General features: G+C 43.0%; 1 protein-coding gene across 1 annotated transcript in view; it reads right to left on the bottom strand.

Annotated features, from left to right (window-relative positions):
* SLC9A9 (solute carrier family 9 member A9) overlaps window positions 1-22,639 on the bottom strand; it is a 1,019,060-nt gene that overhangs the window by 273,549 nt on the left and 722,872 nt on the right. The window contains exon 13 of the mRNA XM_088446257.1: window positions 19,175-19,223. Coding sequence (XP_088302383.1) covers window positions 19,175-19,223 — 49 coding nt within the window. The remainder of the gene's footprint in view (window positions 1-19,174; window positions 19,224-22,639) is intronic.

Below are 22,639 nucleotides of genomic sequence, written 5' to 3'. Positions count from 1 at the left end.
ACTATTACTTACCCTACCCTCCCTAACCTTCCCTTAGGCGTGGCTAACCCTAACCGCCCCCCCAAGTGCCTAACCCTCCCTCTAAGTGCCTAACCCTAACCCCTCCTTCCCTAGCCAAAATCTAACCCTCCCGGGGGGGGGCCTAAACCTAGGTCCTCCCAGGAGCCCTAAAACCTAACCCCCACCCCCCCGCGCGGCTGTCGGTGCCCGGCTTACCTTTGTTCGGTCCCCCTGCACCCATAGGCCAGTGTGCACTGCACACCCTGCACCCATTATAGGTATAGTATACTCCACTGTGAGCCGGCGTATCAGCTCCATTTCCACATTTCATTTTAACATAAAAACTTTGCTTGGCATAAATAGGGGCAAAATAGAAAAAAAATGTTGATGCTTGCAAGGGGAAGTATCACAGGAGTCCCCTGGTGAAGACTATCTCTAGTCTTCAGCAGGAGAGTTGCTGTGATTCATAAGCAGAAAACTGGTATTTCACTGGATTGCACTCCCTGGGGGAGATGTACTATTTTAAGCTTTGGAGAGTGATAAAGGAAAGAGTGATAAATTACCAGCCAATCAGCTTTCATCACTTTACAGGCTGTATTTGAAAAATGACAGTAGCTGATCGGTTGGTAGTTTATCTCTCTCCACTTTATAACTCTCCAAGGCTTAGTACATCTGCCCCAGATGAGAAGTGGCACCATACAATAATCAATACACAACAAGCAGGTTTAATAAGAATATGGATTTCCCCTCAACTTCACTCACAGCACTGACATGCAGAAAAGTAGCCCCAAATCAACTTTTAGGCACCCCAAATTTAAAGTTTTTTTTTTCCAATGAAAAAAAAATTATAAATAGCAATTTATTTTTTTTAAATTAAAGAGGCCTCAAATTTACACAAAATCATCTTTTTTCTACTTTTCTTTTGAATTTTTCGCTTAATTCGTTTATTATTAAACAAAAAAGTTTGTTTTTTGTCTTTTTTTTTTAAAATCTAAAAAAAAAAATGCACAAATCAGTCACTGTTTAAAAACCTTCAGTACTTTCCTTATGCCCGCTAACAGCCTTCTATATCATTCTGCTAACAAAGTTGTCACTGTTTTGGGGTCCAGGACGGTCTCCCAACTTTTTCCTGCCCTTCACCTCAGTTGAATTGTATAGTAAAATCGCACAAATAGTCATTTCTAATAGGATCACGCATTTCTCTGGAGAGCGTATTCGTGCAATGTTTGTGAGGTTCATAAATGAAACTTGCTTTTGCAAACATGCACCTAGTAGGATTGATCCGTAAGGTACTGCTTCTGTTTCTGAAGGTGCAGTGTCTCCATCTGAGTATGGTCTCCTATTTGAGAGCGGGTCAGTGTCCTCAAAAGTAGTTGCATTCAAAGACACATTCTGACACTCCAGAAGACACCACATCTCCATGTGTCTTTTTCCCCCCGGTTACCTCCCAGTCACTGTCCAGGAACGCCCCTCACATTTCTGCTACTGTACAGCTAAATTTGATATGTGACTCTGTACAAACAAAACCGAGACACATGCGCAGGAGAAAAACATCGCTCCACTGCATCCCATATCGCTGCTGCGTCTGACTCAGATTCACACCCTAAATCTTTTGAAGACTAGGGGGTAAATTTACTAAAGTTCGAGTTTTTTGAAGAGAGTTTTAAAAGTGATGTTGCCCATAGCAACCAATCAGATTCTAGCTATTATCTTCTAGAAGGTGCTAGTTAAATGTTAAGTAGAATCTGATTGGTTGCTATGAGCAACATCACTTTTAAAACTCTCGTCTAAAACTCTCACTTTAGTAAATTTACCCCTAGCACTAGATAAAGTTGTCAGTATATTTCACTTCTTCCACAGTTTAGCCATTACTAAAAAGGAGGGAACTAAAGCCAGGGAGCAAGGCTGCTAATATATTGGGTGCTGGTAAACATTTTTGCTCCCATGGTCCAAAGATACACTGGTAGGTGGGCCTATGGCTACGGCTGACCCGGAGTATATTTTGGTGCCTGTCTTGTCAACTCCCCTGCACAGGGAATGTCTGAATAAGGTTATCTCAATGTACAGTGCTGCAATTATAGTACATCTATATATTTCAATATACTGTAGGTTGGTTATTATTTTCTATTGATGAATTAAACTCTATAATATTTGTGTTTTCTAATTGATAATCTACAATTACCAACTTATATGTAAATAGTCATATTAGAAAGCATGTAAGACATGAGTAATATAGATTATTTTGAATTAAATTATTTCAGGATACAACATTGTATTTTTGAATATATCATATATTCTCTATTGCTGAGCATTGGTGAGGGAGCACAAAAAGTAAAGAATACTGGCATACAGTGGAAAGAGCAAGCTGGCACTAGCAGAGCTCCCCTCTAGGAAAAGCTATTCACAGTTGTTCTAAAAAAGATTTAGTTGCCATGGGTACTGATGTAACAGGGAGCTGAAAGGAATAGAAAGCTTTTGGATCACGTTTTTTCACAGCCACTTTACCTTAAATTTGCAATTAACCTGCTGACTTTTAATTTTACTTTCATCTCTCTCCTATTCATTTCATGTATATAACTGCATATAGAATATAAAATACAATCCCAGTATATTTATGTTGTGCTATAAAGCATTTAACAAAAAACAACAATATGCATTCTTAAAAAAATGGAAGTCAGATATCTTGTACTAGTTAAAGTATGTGTGTGTGTGTGTGTGTGTGTGTGTGTGTGTGTGTGTGTGTGTGTGTGTGTGTGTGTGTGTGTGTGTGTGTGTGTGTGTGTGTGTGTGTGTGTGTGTGTGTGTGTTGTTTATGTGGGAGTGTGCATGTATATTTTTAGCATGCTAATTAATGCTTACTTTAACTGAGGGATTAAATAGAGGCGGCCATGAGTTCAGTGCACAACAGCAATTAAAGGTCAAGTATTCGTGGAGAGCTTTCATAAATTAAGTTTGGAAGTTAATATACTCTGGCTTAATTTGTAATTAGAGACACCATGGGCCCTAGTTAGCATTCTTTTTTACTAAAAAATTTGAAAAATAATGATTTCACACCCTTTTTACATTATTTTAGAGTCTATTAAATGTATTAAAGGGGATGTAGTCGGCATCCCGGTGTGCCGACGGTCTAAATACCCACGCCGAAATCTCGACTGCGTCAGGATCCCGGCAACAGTATCTCGACCACCGGCATCCTGAAGGTAAGTATCGGCAGTTAGGGTGTGGGGTTAGGGATAGGCTCTGGGGGAGAGTTAGGGTTAAGCACCGGGGAGGGAGGGTTAGGTTTAGGGTGCGGGGAGAGGGAGGTTAGGGAAAGGCACTCTGGGGGAGGTTAGGCTTAGGCACCGGAGAGGGAGGGTTAGGCTTAGGCACTAGGGGGGAGGTTAGATTTAGGCACCAGGGAGCATACGCGCACACAGGTGGGGTTTCCGAGTACCTAGAAACCCCCCTGGCCCTCGCTCCATCATCGTGCAGCTGAATGATTTTTTTTTTGTATATAGAAGGAGCAGCCGGAGTTCAGCTGACTTACCACTGGGAGGGGCTGGGCTGCTGGCAGTTCCGATGGGGCATTGTGAGAGGTGGCTGAGAGGCTGAGCTGCCGCCGGGCGATGAAGACTGACTCTATTCCCGGCATTCTCTCCTGGAGCCAGAGGTGAGGGTGTTACATGTGGGGGGTGCCCAGCAGGGGGAGTGGGTGCCAGGGGGTGGGGGTTTCTGGCCGGGGGGGGGATTTCTGTAATAAATGATGCTGTAGTGTAGTTGTTTGCCTGAGCTCATATTTTTAAGTGAAAGAGGTGTGTGTTATGCGTCTGTGTCAGTGTGTGTGTCTGTATGTGTGTAGTCTTTGTCAGTGTGTGTGTGTGTGTCAGTAAAAAATTATAAATGAATTTTATTAATAAAATCTGTTTAAAAGTAGTGTGCAGTTATAATTGGTTTAATAATAAGCCAATTAATGCGAATGTAAAATCACAGAATGCTAACGGACAAACACTTACATTACATTATCACTCATTAACAATGCACTGGCTGCTAGCGATATGTGCAGCACATCAAACCTGGCGACCATCGCTAATGACCACGGGAGCGCACAATCATGCATACACACTGAGCGATGTAGGCATTATGTTGTTAGGAAGTGGTATATTGGCCTGACATCGCTACAGTGTGTACCCGGCTTTACCCTTACTTCACTCATAGAAGGGTTCTTCTTTGTTTTTACTATTTTGCAGATTTCAGAAATAAAACAAAGTTTTCAAAATGATGAAATAACACAAATGGAAGTATGTCGTGACCAAAAAAGTGAAACAAATCAAAACTATCTTGTATTGTAGATTCTTTAAAGTTACCACCCTTTTCTTTGATGACAGCTTTGTATTCTCTCACCCAGTTCAATGAGGCAGCCACCTGGGATGCTTTTCCAGCAGTACTGAAGAAGCTCATAAATATGCTGAGCAGGGATGGGTACAGGATCCTGGCGGTTGGGATGTCAGCAGTCAGAATACTGACAGCGGCATCATGACAGTCAGACTCCTGTCCCAATTAGGTAAGTACCCTAATCCTCACATCTAACCCACCTTTCCTAAGCCTGACCCCAACCCTCTCCCCCTGCAGCCAACCCTAAAGCTACCCCTGTAGCCTAACCCTAACCTCCTCAAAGCTTGAGAGATAAAATTGTGAGATATAAATCACCAACCAATCAGCTTCTAACTCACATTTTATAGGCTGTGTTTGAAAAATGACATTAAGGAGCTGATTGGTTAATACTTTTTCTCTCACAATTTTATCTCTCATCAAGCTTTGATACATAGGCCCCTAAGATCTTTCTTTGAAAAGGGAACAGTGCCAATTGTTAACATATTCTATTTGTATATCCACTAGGGCCTTGTCTGTCCAGAGGACATTAATTGTTCAGCCATACTTGGTCATTATCTTTAGCACAGTCACAGAAGTCTGTACAGTATATCTCCAGATTATGCTTTTGGGTTCTTTGTGTTTTCTCTAAGAATAATATGTTCTGATCTTTGGATGAGTTGCTAGAATAACCCTCCTGGGAAGATTGGCAACTGTGTTAATTGTTTTCCATGTATAAACAATCTTTCTCCTCACAAAATTGTGGTCTAAGGGGCCTAAATATCAAAGCTGGGAGAGAGATAATACTGTAACAAATAAATCGCCAACCAATCAGCTCCTAACCATCATTTCTAAAACACAGCCTTCAAAATGTAAATTGGAAGCTGATTGGTTAGTACTTTATTTCTCACAATTTTATATCTCTCCCAGCTTTGATACATAGGCCCCTAAATTGTATGGATATGACCATATACTTATTCAGATTGAGGAGCAGCAACTCTCTCTCTTTCTCTCTGAGATCATTTCAGATTTATTTTCTGCTTGGCATGGTATTAACACACACAAGAATGCTTCAGCCCAAACTGCCAATGGCTTTGGTTCTATACAGTGCTGGCAGCTCTTCCTGTTGATCATGTAAGTAAAATGGCCGTGATTAGCAGCACCTGGCTCAGTTAGTTTTATTGATTTGGAAGCAGTATGGGTGTCCTTGCTTATGCACACATGGCTTCTTCATGTTGGTTTATGTCTTTGCTCAGTAAAAAACAGTAAAATCTGTTAAGGATTATTTGTGAGATTAGATTTTTTTTTTTTTAGGCATTAGTGAGAACTAGAGGATTGTATTGTAAATGATGTCCTGATACACTAATTTGAAAGAGTGTCTCTTTTTCACATGACTATGCTCATGAATCCCAAAATTAAATAGCAATAGATAGACAATTAAGACATTTGTTGAAGACAATTAAAAAAAGGTTTTGGGAATCCAGGGGTGAGTTTACTACTAATAATCATCATAACTAAAATAAAGTCATTTAAGAAGTAAAAAAGTATTTGGGGTCAAAACAGAAACAAATGCTCCAAAAGATGGAGAGGTAGAATGTATGTGCGAGTACTTATCACATCAAAATACAGAAGATTAATTTAAAAACCCAATCAGTATATTGTATCAGATATTTATGAAACCAGTGTAAAAATTAGAAACACACATTTGTTTCCAAAAACAAGACTATTTTTAAATGCACATTACCGGGAGCACCATTATTTACGTACAGATAGCTTTAGTTGTTATTGGATACAAAAACTGTAACCCTGGATACTACTAGCATTCCAGGTGAAACCCAAGTGCATCAGTTTAAATGTAGTTCAACATTTAAGAGTGTAGTACAATGTCTATAAAGAACTGTATCAATTCCCTCCAGTATTCATTGCAAGCATACTACAACAAATTTGTCCGGTGTTATTACTCCAGGTGGCATATGTAACAAAGCTTGGGGCATATGTATCAAAGCTTGATGTGAGATAAAATTGAGAAATATATATCACCAACCAATCAGCTACAAACTATCATTTCTTAAACACAGCCTGCAAAATGTAAGTTAGAAGTTGATTGGTTGGTGATATACAGTCAGGTCCATAAATATTGGGACATTGACAGAGTTTTCATATTTTGGCTTCTATTCACCACCACAATGGCTTTGAAATGAAACAAACAAGATGTGATTTAACTGCAGACTTTCCGATTTAATTTGAGGGTAATTACATCCAAACCAGGTGAACGGTGTAGGAATTACAACGGTTTCTATATGTGCCTCCCACTTTTTAAGGGGCCAAAAGTAATGGGACAAACTAAACAATCCTAAATCTAACTTTCACTTTTCAATACTTTGTTGCAAATCCTTTGCAGGCAATTACAGCCTGAAGTCTGGAAGGCATAGACTTCACCAGACGCTGGGTTTCATCCCTGGTGATGCTCTGCCAGGCCTCTACTGCAAATGTCTTCAGTTCCTGCTTGTTCTTGGGGCATTTTCCCTTCAGTTTTGTCTTCATCAAGTGAAATGCATGCTCAATCGGATTCAGGTCAGGGGATTGACTTGGCCATTGCATAACATTCCACTTTTTAGCCTTAAAAAACTCTTTGGTTGCTTTTGCAGTATGCTTCGGGTCATTGTCCATCTGCACTGTGAAGCGCCATCCAATGAGTTCTGAAGCATTTGACTGAATATGAGCATATAATATTGCCCAAAACACTTCAGAATTCATTCTGCTGCTTTTGTCAGCAGTCACATCATCAATAAATACAAGGGAACCAGTTCCATTGGCAGCCATACATGCCCACGCCATGACACTACCACCACCATGCTTCACTGATGAGGTGGTATGTTTTGGATCATGAGCAGTTCCTTTCCTTCTCCACACTTCTCTTCCCATCACTCTGGTACAAGTTGATCTTTGTCTCATCTGTCCATAGGATGTTGTTCTAGAACTGTAATGGCTTTTTTAGATGTTGTTTGGCAAACTCTAATCTGGTCTTCCTGTTTTTGTGGCTCAAAAATGGTTTGCATCTTGTGGTGAACCCTCTATATTAACTCTTGTGAAGTCTTCTCTTGATTGTTGACTTTGACACATATACACCTATACACCTACCTCCTGGAGAGTGTTCTTGATTTGGCCAACTGTTGTGAAGGGGTTTTTCTTCACCAGGGAAATAATTCTTCTGTCATCCACCACAGTTGTTTTCCGTGGTCTTCCGGGTCTTTTGGTGTTGCTGAGCTCTCCGGTGCGTTCTTTCTTTTTAAGAATGTTCCAAACAGTTGATTTGGCCAACCTAATGTTTTTGCTATGTCTCTGATAGGTTTGTTTTGATTTTTCAGCCTAATGATGGCTTGCTTCACTGATAGTGACAGCTCTTTGGATCTTATATTGAGAGTCGACAGCAACTGATTCCAAATGCAAATGTCACACCTAGAATCAACTCCAGACCTTTTACCTGCTTAATTGATAATGAAATAACGAGGGAATAGCCCACACCTGTCCATGAAATAGCTTTTGAGTTGATAGACCCATTACTTTTGGCCCCTTAAAAAGTGGGAGGCACATATTGAAACCATCGTAATTCCTACACCGTTCACCAGATTTGGATGTAATTACCCTTAAATTAAATCTGAAAGTCTGCAGTTAACGCACATCTTGTTTGTTTCATTTCAAAACCATTGTGGTGATGAATAGAGGCCAAAATATGAAAATTCTGTCAATGTCCCAATATTTATGGACCTTACTGTATATCTCACAATTTTATCTCACATCAAGCTTTGATACATATGCCCCCAGATGTGACACGTTACAGATTTTGTCCTTCAGTATAGAGCTAGCTTAGGTACTGTTGAGACTCAGAGTTTTACAGACACCCTGGCCTTCACCAGAAAATGCCACAAAAGTAGTATGGGCTTTCGGTGCTGGGAGACTTTCATTTCTTAAATGATTAATAGGCACAGGTCAATATCAGGATCATAAACTATTACACAAGCAGGGTCTGGCACACTGAGTAGCTACACAATGTGATGTATAAATGTACACCTGACACAGTACTGATCAGCTTACATCAATAGCAGAACAGTTAGAGACACTTGTAGAAATCCCAGTACTGTTATACCAAAGAATGATGAGAGGCCAAGAATTAGAGCCCCATGTGTTGATGAAACATTCACAAATAGCAAAAGTTATGCACAAATGTTTATGACTGAACTCAACATGTGTTTATTATTGGCCGAACATTTAATAGCCAGAACAGAACAGATGCTTTTGTGGTAACCCAGACATACATGTAAGTTAATTCATTCAAGATTGAGGATCAGTCTAAATGACTTTGTATTTTACACTGCACACTTCTGGCTTGCTCTCTTATGAACTTGTCAGTTTTTATGATGATTATTTTACAAATTAGTACTTTTATAAATCTGTCAAATTTTAAATCTAAAATACTTTTGACAGTGGTAATGAAGTGTCTGCTTCAATTCATCTGTGCCAGATTTACTTTACTGTCCAGATTCCCTAGAGAACTTTTTAGTCTTGTTCTAAATTGGCCAGGTGTTATCTCTACTAACTATGAAGTCTTATTTGCCAGCCTCAAATGGACAATTAGAAAATCTTCTTGCAATAGACAATTATATAAAGCAGGGGAGTCCAGACTGCAGGAGCCAGTCAGGGTGACAGGTCCGGTAGTGGGGGAAGCAATCGGGAAGCCGACTGCCTAAATACCGGCAGCCGGCTTCCCGACTGTCTTATCCCGGCATGGGTGAAAAGCTGGGCATCTAGATGTAGACGCCCGCATTTCCCCGACGCCGGGAGACCGGCGCCCGGCATCACGATCGTAGTGATGCCGGGCGCCGCGAGCGGACAGCTGCGGGGGGGAGGGTTAGGTTTAGGGCTCCCGGGGGGGACTTAGGGTTAGGCACCCCCCCGGGAGGGTTAGGGTTAGGCTAGGGGGAAGGAGGGTTAGGGTTAGGCACCCCCGGGGGGAACTTAGGGTTAGGCACCCCCCCGGGGGACTTAAGTTTAGGCAGCGGGGAAGGGGGTGGTTAGGGTTAGGCACTTAGAGGGGGGATTAGGGTTAGGCACTTCGGGGGAAGTTAGGGTTAGGCACCCCTAAGGAGGGTTAGGGTTAGGGGGGTTAGGTTAGTCTATACTTACCTATCCACGATCAGGATTTCCAGCGCTGTCGGGCTTCCGCTGCTTCGCACTCTGCTTCTGTCGGGCTGACGCTGACGGTAATCGAACCGCCGGCCATGCGGCCGGCGGTATATCATACCCATTCCGGTAGTGGTGTCCACATGCCGCACCAGGAGGTCCCATTGACTGATCCTGCGGCAGCATCTAGCAGGTCTGTGCTGCATATATACAATAAAAAGCCTTTGGGCTGGGGCAGTAGGGATTGTTTGATTCCCGGACATTATCAGACAGTAAAGAGTCTTGGGGGGCAGACAAAATGTAGTTTCAGAGGGGAGTGTTTGATCCCCAATCTTTATCAGTGGCACTGCTCTGCTGCTGCAGTGCTGCCTTAGGGAGAGGGGGGCAGGGGCACCAATGCTCTTTCTCGCACAGGGCACAAAAATGTCTAGTTACAGCTCAGGCATTTGGCATGCAGATACACCTGCAGTTGCACACAGAATACAGGCCTGCGTGATGCCGCCATAGGTGAAACGGAGGGTGGTCTGGATGTGCGCCGAACCACCCATTAGCTAGCTTGTCAGAATTTTTTTTTCTCACTAATACCCGCCACAGCTGCAGTGCTGCTGCTGCGCCTGGTAAGCCAAGGACACCTAATAGCTCCGCTCTCCCTCTGGCTATAAACAATGGCCTTTCGTTGGCTGTTTGCACAATGTGACGTGGTGATGTCATGTTGCGCGCGTGCCGCTTGTGGTCTTTGTGTGCCTCAGTGCCTGAATTGCTGACGAGGAGCAGAGCACTAGCACACACAGGGGCAGGAGGATGCCGATGCCATGGTGGAATGAATCACCTCAGAGCCACAGTTACTTTTGGAGACCCACTGTGACAGCTGCATGTTGAAAGAGATCATGTAAGTCTATGTATATTGGCACTCCAAGTAGTTCACTAGTACCTGGAAATACATGGGATTGTTCCTCCTTATTAATGTTTCAAAACCCACTGATTGGTGAGAATATATATATATATATATATATATATATATATGTTTAGAAAAAGATAGTACACGGCGCTGAGTCCTGAAAAAGTTAATAATATCCCAAAGCAATATCAGTTCATCAAAGACGCACTCCCCACACGTATAGGGTGGCTGCTCCTACTCCCATATACTGCTGCCCAAGCAGTGTCAAAATCTGAAAAACAAAAGGGTGGAGAAAAGAGCGCCTCCTAGTGCATTAAATGAGTAAATAATGTAACCTTCACCGAAGATAATCACCCTCTGTGTAGATGGGGGTGTACCTTATATAGTGGAATTCACCACTTATTCAACAGCAAGAACAGTCACAATGATTCCTTATTTGTCCAACTTTTGGAAACCCTCAGGCTTTTCCCTCCATATAGACAGACCAAAGTGCATCAACACATAGAGAAAATAGATAGACCATAGTGTAATTCTATACACACAAATTTATTCAACAGAAAAGAAGCATATCAAAATGCCCGTACATGAAATTTAAAAGGTTCAAGCTTATCTGCATGAGAATGTCACCGGTAGAGGATCATACCACACACCACCTCAACGCGTTTCGTCCGTTAAAACGATTTTGGACTTCATCAGGAGGATAATAGAAGGTGCTGTACATGGTCCATATATACCCCAGACTATTAGTCTTAATTATGGGCGTGTGTACCGCCTAAAGCGGACTCCGTTACATGCGTTCCGCCAACCCGGAAATGGTGAGCGCTTGCGTTCCATTGTGCGGAAGCGGAAGTTCCGTCCTCGCACAGGACACCTAACGTCTCAAAGTGCACTGCTCTAATTGTTCCCCACGAGTGAGGCAAGGACAGCGCTCTGGATAAGCTGTATCGGTCACAGTGCCGTCAGCTCCAGGCCCCGCTCGAACCTCACCCTGCCTGTGTATCTGAATTGTGGCGGCCATTTTGTTGAGGTCTTTTGCCTCTAGTGTTCCACCAACGGCCATTTTGCCTTAGGCTGACACTATTATCAGCGCTTGGAAGGTAATGTCCCGGTTAACTTAGTGCATAGGTTGAAAAATATATATAGGACCACTACAGTTATGATGCATTACAATAATACATATTATAAATAAAATGGATTAAACTTAGCATTAAAACATATTAAATCATGAACATAAAAGATGACTAAAAAAGTACATGCAGCTAATTCTATAAAAACAAATATAAACAGCAGTATAAAAATAGGGATAAATAAATAAAAGAATGGCAATAGTATAATAAATAAAAGTCACTAAAATTTATACTAATAAAAATCAGTGAATTTACATTAAAAACGGTGCAATTTCATAATTATCATTCAAGCCATGTGGGATCAGAGTATTTAATGTATAAATCCAAAACATCTCTCTCTTGGATAATTTATTCTCTATATCTCCACCACGTTCTCCAATCTCCACATGTTCTATGGCTTTGAATTTAAAACCACCTAAATTTGAATCATGCATTAATTTAAAATGTCTGGGGACACTGTGATTATCCTGTTTATTTTTAATACTACGAACATGCTCTTGTATTCTCATTTTTAGTGGTCTTTTTGTTTTTCCCACATATTTTAATTTACAGGGGCACTCTAATACATAGATAACCCATGTTGTTAAGCAATTCCTACGCTCTTTAATCATAAAACTTCTTGAATCATCACAGTTCATACAACTTCTAGAATTAGGGTGAACAAACCTACATATATTACAATGACCGCATTTGAAAAAACCTTTTGACTGATTTCCCCACATGTTCCTGTTTATGGATTCTTTTATTCTCAATTGGCTAGGTGCTAAAATACTCTTAAGATTTCTAGCTTTCTTAAAAACCACGGTGGGTTTATCCGGTAGGATAGTGTTGAGAAATCCATCCATTTTTATGGATCCCCCAATGTTTCATAAGGGTGTTACGAATTTTTTTCTCTTCTCTATTGAACGGTGTTTTTTCTTTATACTTCAAAAGGTCCTGTCTATTTGTATTTCTGGTTTTATTCATTGATTCCGTTAGGAGATCTTCTGGATAACCCCTCTCTTTGAACCTACTGGAATATAATGCCAATTGTTCCTCACATACATCCTGAGCACTGCAATTCCGCTTGACTCTGCAGAACTGCGAGTAAGGTATATTCGTTTTCCATTTTAACACATGTCCACTATCAAAATGTACATATGAGTTAGCGTCGACTGATTTTATAAAACTCTTTGTATGGATCTCAGTTCCAGTGCTCATTAGTGTTAAGTCTAAATATTCTATTTGATGATCATCAAATTTATACGTGAATGATAAATTGTAATCATTTACACTGACGTAATCCATAAACTCTTTGAATATTAGTTCATTGCCTTTCCATATTATTAAAATGTCATCAATGTATCGTTGGTATAAAACCAAATTGCTTCTAAAAGTGGTCATCAATGTCAATGTCCATAAATATACACATTTTCCCAGCTGCCCATGTGTAGATTAGCAAAGCTGGGTGCAAATACAGTCCCCATCGCTGTACCACAGACTTGTAAGTAAAAATCACTGAGAAATTTAAAATAATTGTGTTTCAAAATAAAATCCATTAAAATACAAATAAAATCTTTATGTAATAGACTCAGATCCATATCTTCAATAAGAAACTCTTTACATGATTCAATACCTTTTAAGTGATCAATCGATGTATAGAGAGATTGAACATCTATCGTCACCCAGTGATAATCTTCTTCCCATATAAAATTCTCTAATATCTGTAATATGCTCGTCGTATCTTTAGTGTATGACTTCAATATATAAATATATAATTTTAGAACATGGTCACATTTGGTTCCCTAACTCATTGGTGTCCCAGCACTCAACCTCCTATAACTTCCCATCAGTGTCCATGCCCTCACCCTCCCTGTATCTCCACCCCAGTGTCTCTGCCCTCACCCTCCCTGTAACTTTACCCGTGTCCCTGCCCTCACCCTCCCTGTTACTCCCCCTCAGTGTCCCTGCCCTCACCCTCCCTATTACTCCCCCTTAGTGTCCCTGCCCTCACCCTCCCTGTTACTCCCCATTAGTGTCCCTGCCCTCACCCTTCCTGTTACTCCCCCTCAGAGTCCCAGCCCCCACCCTCCCTGTATCTCCACCCCAGTGTCTCTGCCCTCACCCTCCCTGTAACTTTACCCATGTCCCTGCCCTCACCCTCCCTGTAATTCCCCCTCAGAGTCCCTGCTTTCACCTTCCCTGTTACTCGCCCTTAGTGTCCCTGTCCTCACCCTCCCTGTTACTCCCCCTCAGTGTCCCTGTCCTCACTCTCCCTGTTACTCCCCCTTAGTGTCCCTGCCCTCACCCTCCCTGTTACTCCCCCTAAGTGTCCCTGTCCTCATCCTCCCTGTTACTCCCCCTTAGTGTCCCTGCCCTCACCCTCCCTGTTACTCCCCCTCAGTGTCCCTGCCCTCACCCTCCCTGTTACTCCCCCTTAGTGTCCCGGCCCCCACCCTCCCTGTTACTCCCCCTTAGTGTCCCTGCCCTCACCCTCCCTGTTACTCTCCCTTAGTGTCCCTGCCCTCACCATCCCTGTTACTCCCCCTTAGTGTACCTGCCCTCACCCTCCCTGTTACTCCCCCTTAGTGTCCCTGCCCTCACCCTCCCTGTTACTCCCCCTTAGTGTCCCTGCCCTCACCCTCCCTGTTACTCCCCCTTAGTGTCCCTGCCCTCACCCTCCCTGTTACTCTCCCTTAGTGTCCCTGCCCTCACCCTCCCTGTTACTCCACCTTAGTGTCCCTGCCCTCACCCTCCCTGTTACTCCCCCTTAGTGTCCCTGCCCTCACCCTCCCTGTTACTCCCCCTTAGTGTCCCTGCCCTCACCCTCCCTGTTACTCTCCCTTAGTGTCCCTGCCCTCACCATCCCTGTTACTCCCCCTTAGTGTACCTGCCCTCACCCTCCCTGTTACTCCCCCTTAGTGTCCCTGCCCTCACCCTCCCTGTTACTCCCCCTTAGTGTCCCTGCCCTCACCCTCCCTGTTACTCCCCCTTAGTGTCCCTGCCCTCACCCTCCCTGTTACTCTCCCTTAGTGTCCCTGCCCTCACCCTCCCTGTTACTCCACCTTAGTGTCCCTGCCCTCACCCTCCCTGTTACTCCCCCTTAGTGTCCCTGCCCTCACCCTCCCTGTTACTCCCCCTTAGTGTCCCTGCCCTCACCCTCCCTGTTACTCTCCCTTAGTGTCCCTGCCCTCACCATCCCTGTTACTCCCCCTTAGTGTACCTGCCCTCACCCTCCCTGTTACTCCCCCTTAGTGTCCCTGCCCTCACCCTCCCTGTTACTCCCCCTTAGTGTCCCTGCCCTCACCCTCCCTGTTACTCCCCCTTAGTGTCCCTGCCCTCACCCTCCCTGTTACTCTCCCTTAGTGTCCCTGCCCTCACCCTCCCTGTTACTCCACCTTAGTGTCCCTGCCCTCACCCTCCCTGTTACTCCCCCTTAGTGTCCCTGCCCTCACCCTCCCTGTTACTCCCCCTTAGTGTCCCTGCCCTCACCCTCCTTATTTGTGCAGCTGATACTATGCCAGTCACTTACTCTATGACATTCATTCACAGTGACCCTCCCTACACTCATCATTTCCTGCCAATCACATTACCCCATTCCTACCCTGTGAAGGAACATGGGAAATGTGGAAATGTCTGTCGGTTGCACATTCTTCCCTATGTGACTGACTTGCAACTTTAAAATATTGCATCAGACCATACATGCCTACTTTTTTTTTCCTTCCCCGAGAGATATCTGGGGAAGAGAAGCAGGTGGGTGGCGATGAGAGGTGGGGCCTTATATTTTGCGGCATTAAGCCCTGCCCATTCGCATTAAAATTGCAGAGAATAGCGCATATTTATATAGGGGTGGGGCCAAAAGACACGATTCTTGTAGAATTGCATAATTAAGCCCCACCCCCTACACGGAGACCCCTGATCGCTGTGGAAATTCTCCCCATTCTGCCCACTTTAATAGGAAGTGGGCAGGAATGCCTGAGAAGTGTCTACTCTACCGTGACTGCCGGGGGTCACCCAAAAAATTGGGAGCCTCCCGCGACTTCCGGGAGAGTAGGTATGTATTCATCAGACAGACATGCTACATGATCCGGCATGTCTGACTGATCAAAATTTTCGGATTGGTCTCGCGCAAACACTGTACAATTATTTGGCGATCCGCCGATATTGAGTGGATCGGCCAGATAATTGTATAGCGTATGCCCAGCATAAGTAACACAATCGCTTTCAGTGTTAAACAAGCAAACAAGAGAGGCAAAATGGAAACAAAACATAGGCATAGAAGGACGGGAGAGCAAGAGGGGGAACAGAGCACTGCAAGGGATGGAAGAGGCAAAGAAGCGGGATCAGAGAAAGAGGGGCAAGAATACCAGAGGGAGAGAGATAAATAGTGGAGGGAGGAGAGAGATATAGGGATGAGAGAGTGGGGAAGTGACAGATGGAATAAGAAAGGGGAAGACCAGGAGACAGAGGAATTTCTATGAATTTAGTATGGATCCATCTTTTTCTATATATTTAGGGCTGATTCTGAGACTTAGGGAGATGCGGGTGTTCTTGCATCTTTTGCTAGAGTCGTGTCTGTGTCTTTATGCTGCTAAAAAGCCCTTCCCTGGTGTACAAGCATGCACCCACATGTGCAAACACTGAGACACCCACTTGCAGCATATGAAAAGGCTAAATAATCAGTAAAATGCACCATCACTCGCACCATTGTAACTTTCTCCTGCCCTAGGTAGGTCCAGTTTCTCGGTCTGCGTATGGCCTCCTATGTGCACAGCTGTGCGTCTCTGTACATAGCTGCTTCCAGTGACACTCCTATAAGGCGCAACATATGTCAGATTTGCCACCCCCCTCTCGTTATGTCCCAGTCGCTGCACAGGAATACCCAATATAATTCCAGCACCCTGTGTACAAATCTATAATGATTCTCAGTGGGCAGACTATCAGGACGCATGCGCGGTGCAACTCAGACGCATGCACAGACGAAAAAACATTGGCTGGTCGCATGCTAATCGGCATAGTGTGCGACTCAGAATCAGGCTCTTAGTATGGAATATGGAAAGAAGGTGCACTGGTGTTTTAACCAATTAATACCCTGAATTCAATTAGGCAGCTGTCACGGTGGGCTCTGCATCCCACAAATATACAACAAACAGAAAAGGAGAAGGAGTGAAGCGCCGTGTACAATTCAGTATAATTTATTAATACATAATATTCCTATAATAGCATAAAAATATGACACAATGTGATTATACAGACTGTATCAATTTCTAAGAACTTGTGTAGACATAAGTAGAAACCATTAAAAATATATCAGAGCGATAAGTTCTCACAGGATAATTTGAAATACAGATCACTGGTAAAAAACGCTGTTGGTATAGCGATCCGCAATATAGTCCTGTAAGGTGGTATTAAAAAATAAAAATAAAAGTCAGTATTAGCTGCACTACTGAACATAAATTAGTCCACAATATATTATAGCAATATTGCTGAGTACAAATGGACATCCAAATGTTTCCAAAAGTAGTTACTGATTGATCATAGTAAATGTCATTATATCAGAGAGTGTAAGAGTGAACAATACTGGTTACTGGAGGATAATACTTGCGGGGATAAGATGTCAATAGAAGAATTAATATTCCCAGGCGGAGGTCCGTTTGATGCCTCTCCAAAGAGCTGTTAGGAATTGGCCGGTGGATGTGTGTCGGCGTTCAGATGAAGGGACCGTCTCTCCGCTGTAAGAAGATGCTCCGTCGGATGGCTCGGACACCTCTGCTCCAGTCCAGTATGCACTCCCCTATGGTCTGGCACTCTCTGTCCGGCAAGACAGCGGGTACTCGGCTGTGTGCCAGTAAGGTAGATGGACGGCTCACAGATACCTAGGTGTGTGAATAGGTCTTTGGCCGGCGTGTACTCTGCAATAAGCGGTGAGCAGTAGATGATCTTAGTGCAGCATGCGGTGGAACCTTGACGCGTTTCTCCAGGTAAAAACAAACTCCCGGTATCCTCAGTATCCTAGGTATCTGTGAGCCGTCCATCTACCTTACCGGCACACAGCCGATAAGTGTGAAAGGCAGTGGGTGAAGTGAGGGCTCTGTAGGAGTGGGGGAGAGAGAGATCTGACTGGCTTAGCCTTACCTTTCACTCCAATGTACAGCATCTTCTCCTGGCCGACGCAGTGACAGAGGATGTCCGCATAACCTTTGAGTCGGGGCCGGTCACTACATTGTGACGTCAGGTGCCGGGCAACAGCAGCTTCAAAGTGCAGAAGGAGAGGGGAGGAGTCGGGGTCGGTCACTACATTGTGACGTCAGGCCCCTGGCAACAGCAGTTTCAGTGAGGAGAAAAGAGGGGAGGAGATGGGAGGGGAGGTTATGGCCCATGGCATTGTTCAGTACTGCTGTCAATACTGATGTGGGCCCCCTTATTACCACGGGCCCCCTTATTACCACGGGCCCCAGGTGCAATGCCACCGGACATGACGACACTGAGCCGGTGATGGACCATACATGACTGTAGCAGAGCAGGCAGTTGTTATAGCTGGGTATGCGCAGGTCACCGGGAAAATGGCCGCGGCGTCCATTTTCCAGCCATATTTTTACAGGCGCAGACACCGGAGCCGACGTGGGACTCTGGAAAGGTAAGTTTTATGGGTGCAGGGTGTGCGGTGCAGGCCCCCCCTGGTCCCAGGGGTCTGTGTGCACCGCACACCCTGCACCCATTACAAATACGCCCCCCCTGTAACAAAGCCTTTCTAACCATGCATTGTTTTCTTGAGTATACTCATTATAGCAATATACTTTACAAATAAAAAACTCAGCTGCTTTTATCATATGTGATATGTTATGTACTATATATTCCTGCAGATCATCAGGTGCTGACAAACATAACAGCAGATGAAAGAGGTGTAATGGGATATATGTGACAAGTAGGAATAAGCTATATATGTTTAGGAAGCAGAAACTTGCATTAAAAGATGTGTTTTTCATACATGATACTTTATCTTTAAAAATAAATAAACGTATTCATAGCACAGCTACCTTACTGTCAAGAGAGTAAAGAGTAGCCTATACGTATATATACATACTATTTATTATGTATTCATTAAATGCAAAGTGCTTTGTTCTTAGGTGTCTCTTCCCACAATGGGTAAGAAGAATGCAGAACGGCTGCATCAGCTTTATAAACAACACGATTCTGATGTATGCAGCTAGAAAAACATCAAAGAACATTCAGCATTTATAGACCGAGAAGCAGAGGAAATGGTTTCTAGTTTTAAATACAGCTCTGTGAAAATGTGCTGCAGCGAATAAGGATTTATAATATATTGTGATGAAACACAGAATGGGTATGCAGAACTGTGCTCTTTACATTTAAGTTGCAGAACAATCCACAATTCATCCAATAAACAAAATGTTATGAATACATTTTCAAATGAAATATTGCCTTGGATACTCTATTCCCCACTGTTGGTGTTTACATCTTAGGCGCTTTCATCATCTTAATGGAGAACACATCAATGTTCTTCCAGCTGCTTAAAAAGGAGTCCGATTTTTTTTTATCTCCACACAGGTAATCACAATTTACTTATTATATCATTAAGATGCAGCAATTACTCCCAAAATGACTTTCACAGACTCACTTGATTTACAGGATGTTCTTTCAAGTCCTGGTCTGGGTCCACACCAACTCTGTTCGGAGAGAGACAAAGAATTTATTTAGAATGTATTTAAACTTGCACTGGAACGGTGTAGGATCTATTTTATACATTGCATTAATATTACAGTATATAATATTGGAGGCCCCAAGAGAACATACAAAAAAATGGTAAATGTGATATTAATAAAGATTAAAAATAAACATAATATAAAAGGCTATATGGTGGACACAGGACCCGATTCATCCAGGGATGAACTCACATATCCAATGTTTAGGGGTCTGCGTCTGCACAGGACATGTTCTGCGCATGTGCAGAATGGGATACAGAGAGACAGAGTGAAAAGTGATAAGGTGCCAGCCAATCAGCTCCCAACTGTCATTTTTCAAACACAGCCTGTGAGATGGCAGTTGGGAGCTGATTGGCTGGCACCTTATCACTTTCTTATCACTTTTCACTCTGTCTCCTAACACTGCTTAGTAAATAGACCCCTTATTTTTTTGTACATTTGTTGGCATGTATTTTGCATTTATTAGACCTAATGCAATTTTCATTGAGTTTTAGACACTGCCCAGTCAGTACCCCTCTCATATGTATAGTGCATTAATGTGATATACTGTATATGGAAGGATTATCATCATGTGCTTAATTATTATACATTTGTTACATTATACTGCATTCCCAGTCCTATGGTGTATGCACTACAGTTCATTGCAATTATCAATCTGGTACATTATCATGCATGCACTATAAGTATTTGCTATATATATTTATAAAGGAGCCCAGACCATGTCCTCTCTAATGGTTAGCTAAGCCTCTGTGGTGGTGAGCCACACCCCCTCTGATGGGTTATAGCTGGGTATGCGCAGGTCACCGGGAAGCCACACCCCTTAAGCACAGGCCCCTACTACTGCATTTCCCCTGGAGGGCCCTTCATGCCCCATCTGACACTGCTCAGTGCTACTACTTTTGCCCAAAAATAATTAAATAGTACAATAAACATACTACTATTATGTGATTTCTTGGGACAAACCTCATTGTAGTAAGCACCCACTGTAATCTCCTAGCTGACAGACCAATCTGCAGACATGGATAACCTGGGATGTGTGCCATTTCACATACGCATAAAGTTCATAAACACATGTAATTGGAAACCAATATGTACTGTAAAAACATGCATTAGTTATAGTGGGAACACATTCCCCAGTTACAATTATTTCATATCTGGCTGGGCAATCAAGGATGCCAATTTTTCAAATTAAAATTTCTGCACTTGATGATGTGGAATAAACAACAATGCACATATTGCATTAAATATGTATATTAATCCATTTAAAATGAACTACACACATATTTAGAAACACTCAGGCTTAGTCCAAGTGCTTTATGAACGTGTGAATGGGTTCTATCACTTGTAGCAATATAAGGAGCTCAGCTGAGACTAGACAGTGCTTTCACAGAAAGGTAATAGGTTATTGTGTCAGGAGAGTGCAAGCCTTTACTAATTCACATAGCCCTAGTAAAATGAGATGGATATTCTAAGTAAGAAAGGTCTTTCAGCTTCATAATTACTTTTTTTTTTTAATAATGTTTTATTATTTATATTAATCCCTTGAGTACTAAGGATGAGTGGAATTCGTCTTTAGCATGTACATTAAAAATGTTGAAGATGAGTGCTGTAGATAAAATTTACTTATTCAGCCCCACCTGTAATCAGTAACGGTTGGGAACCAGGGATGAGTCTGCATGAATGACATCATTGTGCTGGCACAATGTCACATCATACTTGTGACTGTTTAAAGTCCTCCTCCAGGAGAGCCATGGAGAGTGCAAACATGTACGGGATGTGTGGGGGCTGGGGAACTGCGATAGTCATCGTGGTTCTGCCCCCAGCTGTTCAAGGCTGCAATTCACAGCATTTTACCATGGAGAGCGGGGCCACGATGATGCAATTGTACATGTTTTGCATCTTCAAATTCTTAACCAGCCATTTTTGGAGAGTTGCCAAGTATGTGTCATATGGGGGTATGGCTTACCCCATATTTCAAATTAGGTGCCTGCATAGAAGTTACTGTCTGGTTACCACTGTGATCACCTAACAATAACCTTCTATACTGCAGAAAACTAACCTTTAGCTCAGAGGCAGAGCCGTAACTAGACTTTTTGGTGCCCTGTGCCAGAGAGAGCATTAGTGCCCCCCTATTTTTTAAATAGGGAAATAAGATAGTGCACCTGAAAAAGGGCCATGGCCTCATGGGGAAGGACCAGGGAAGAGATAGGGGAGGCCAGGAGATGCTGGGGATAAAAGAAGAGGAAGCTACAAGTGAGAATGATAATAAACAGGAAAATTGACAGGCCCAAACAGCGATGCCTACCCCTGCGATGCCCTGTGCCAGGCACTGGTCGCACTACCCTAGTTATGGCCATGCTCAGAGGGCACTCACATTGAAAAGAGAAGTCCCACCATACTATGTACACACTTGGGAGCACTCCTGTTTGACCGAAGGGAGTCATCTCTTTCAAACATGCCCCTTTAGTCATTATTGTCACACCCAACACTACACAAAACATTACATCTTCTACAGATATGATGGGATCTAATGTCCAGATCTCCCTGATCTCGTGTCAGATAAAAACAGGGCTCTACTCATATAAGGGCCTATTCATCATAACTAAAATGGCCCATTTAAATACTAGTTCCGCATATTTAAGGTAACAGGCCATTCATCATCAGGGGTTCGATATTAAGCAAACTGCAAAAACTTAAACTTTTCGGAGTTTGCCTGCGAGAACAAATATCATCTTCAGATGGCGCTTGATCCTGATGCCCCAATCCTTCCTATGGAAAGGAGTTCCAGGGATGCAAAGATCTGCTGCCTCCTCACTGCCTCCCCCGCGGCTTCGTGCATGCATGTCTTCAGGTCACACATGCACAGAAGCCGGCAACGGGAAGAGGTAAGTAATGCTGCTACTTCAGTAGCAGTGTTACTGATAGCCGGTACAGCTGCTTTTCGGAGCAGTAGTCCCTGCACCAGAGCAATGATGAATTGTTCTGGTTATAAGTATCCCCCACGGTGAGGTGGAAACTTCATCATCGAAAGCCCCCTATGATAAATAGACCTTATAATGTGGTATGTTTTCTCATGTTTAAGATGGTATGGCCTTGGTGGGCTTTCATGTTATTCCTACACATAGTTGGCATTTTCTTTAAAATGGTGAAAACTAGGAAATAATAAAATGCTATTCCATTATGTACAGGTTTTATTATGAAAAATCCTGAGAATATGCTTAATTAAGGTTTGGGTTTTTTTCGAGGTGGGGAGGGTTGGTGGTTGTGATTCCGGATCTTATTCAGAGTTGGATGGACTTTACATCTGAGTGCAAACATAAAATGCGCCCAGGAAACAAATATGTAAGGAAAGGAGAAGCACAATCAGTCAGTGGCATCCC

Source organism: Taudactylus pleione, unplaced genomic scaffold, assembly GCF_031769625.1.
Source record: "Taudactylus pleione unplaced genomic scaffold, aTauple2 ptg000395l, whole genome shotgun sequence".
NCBI lineage: Eukaryota > Metazoa > Chordata > Amphibia > Anura > Myobatrachidae > Taudactylus > Taudactylus pleione.
Note: the sequence above shows the minus strand (reverse complement) of the source record. Positions and strands in the feature narration are given on the sequence as shown.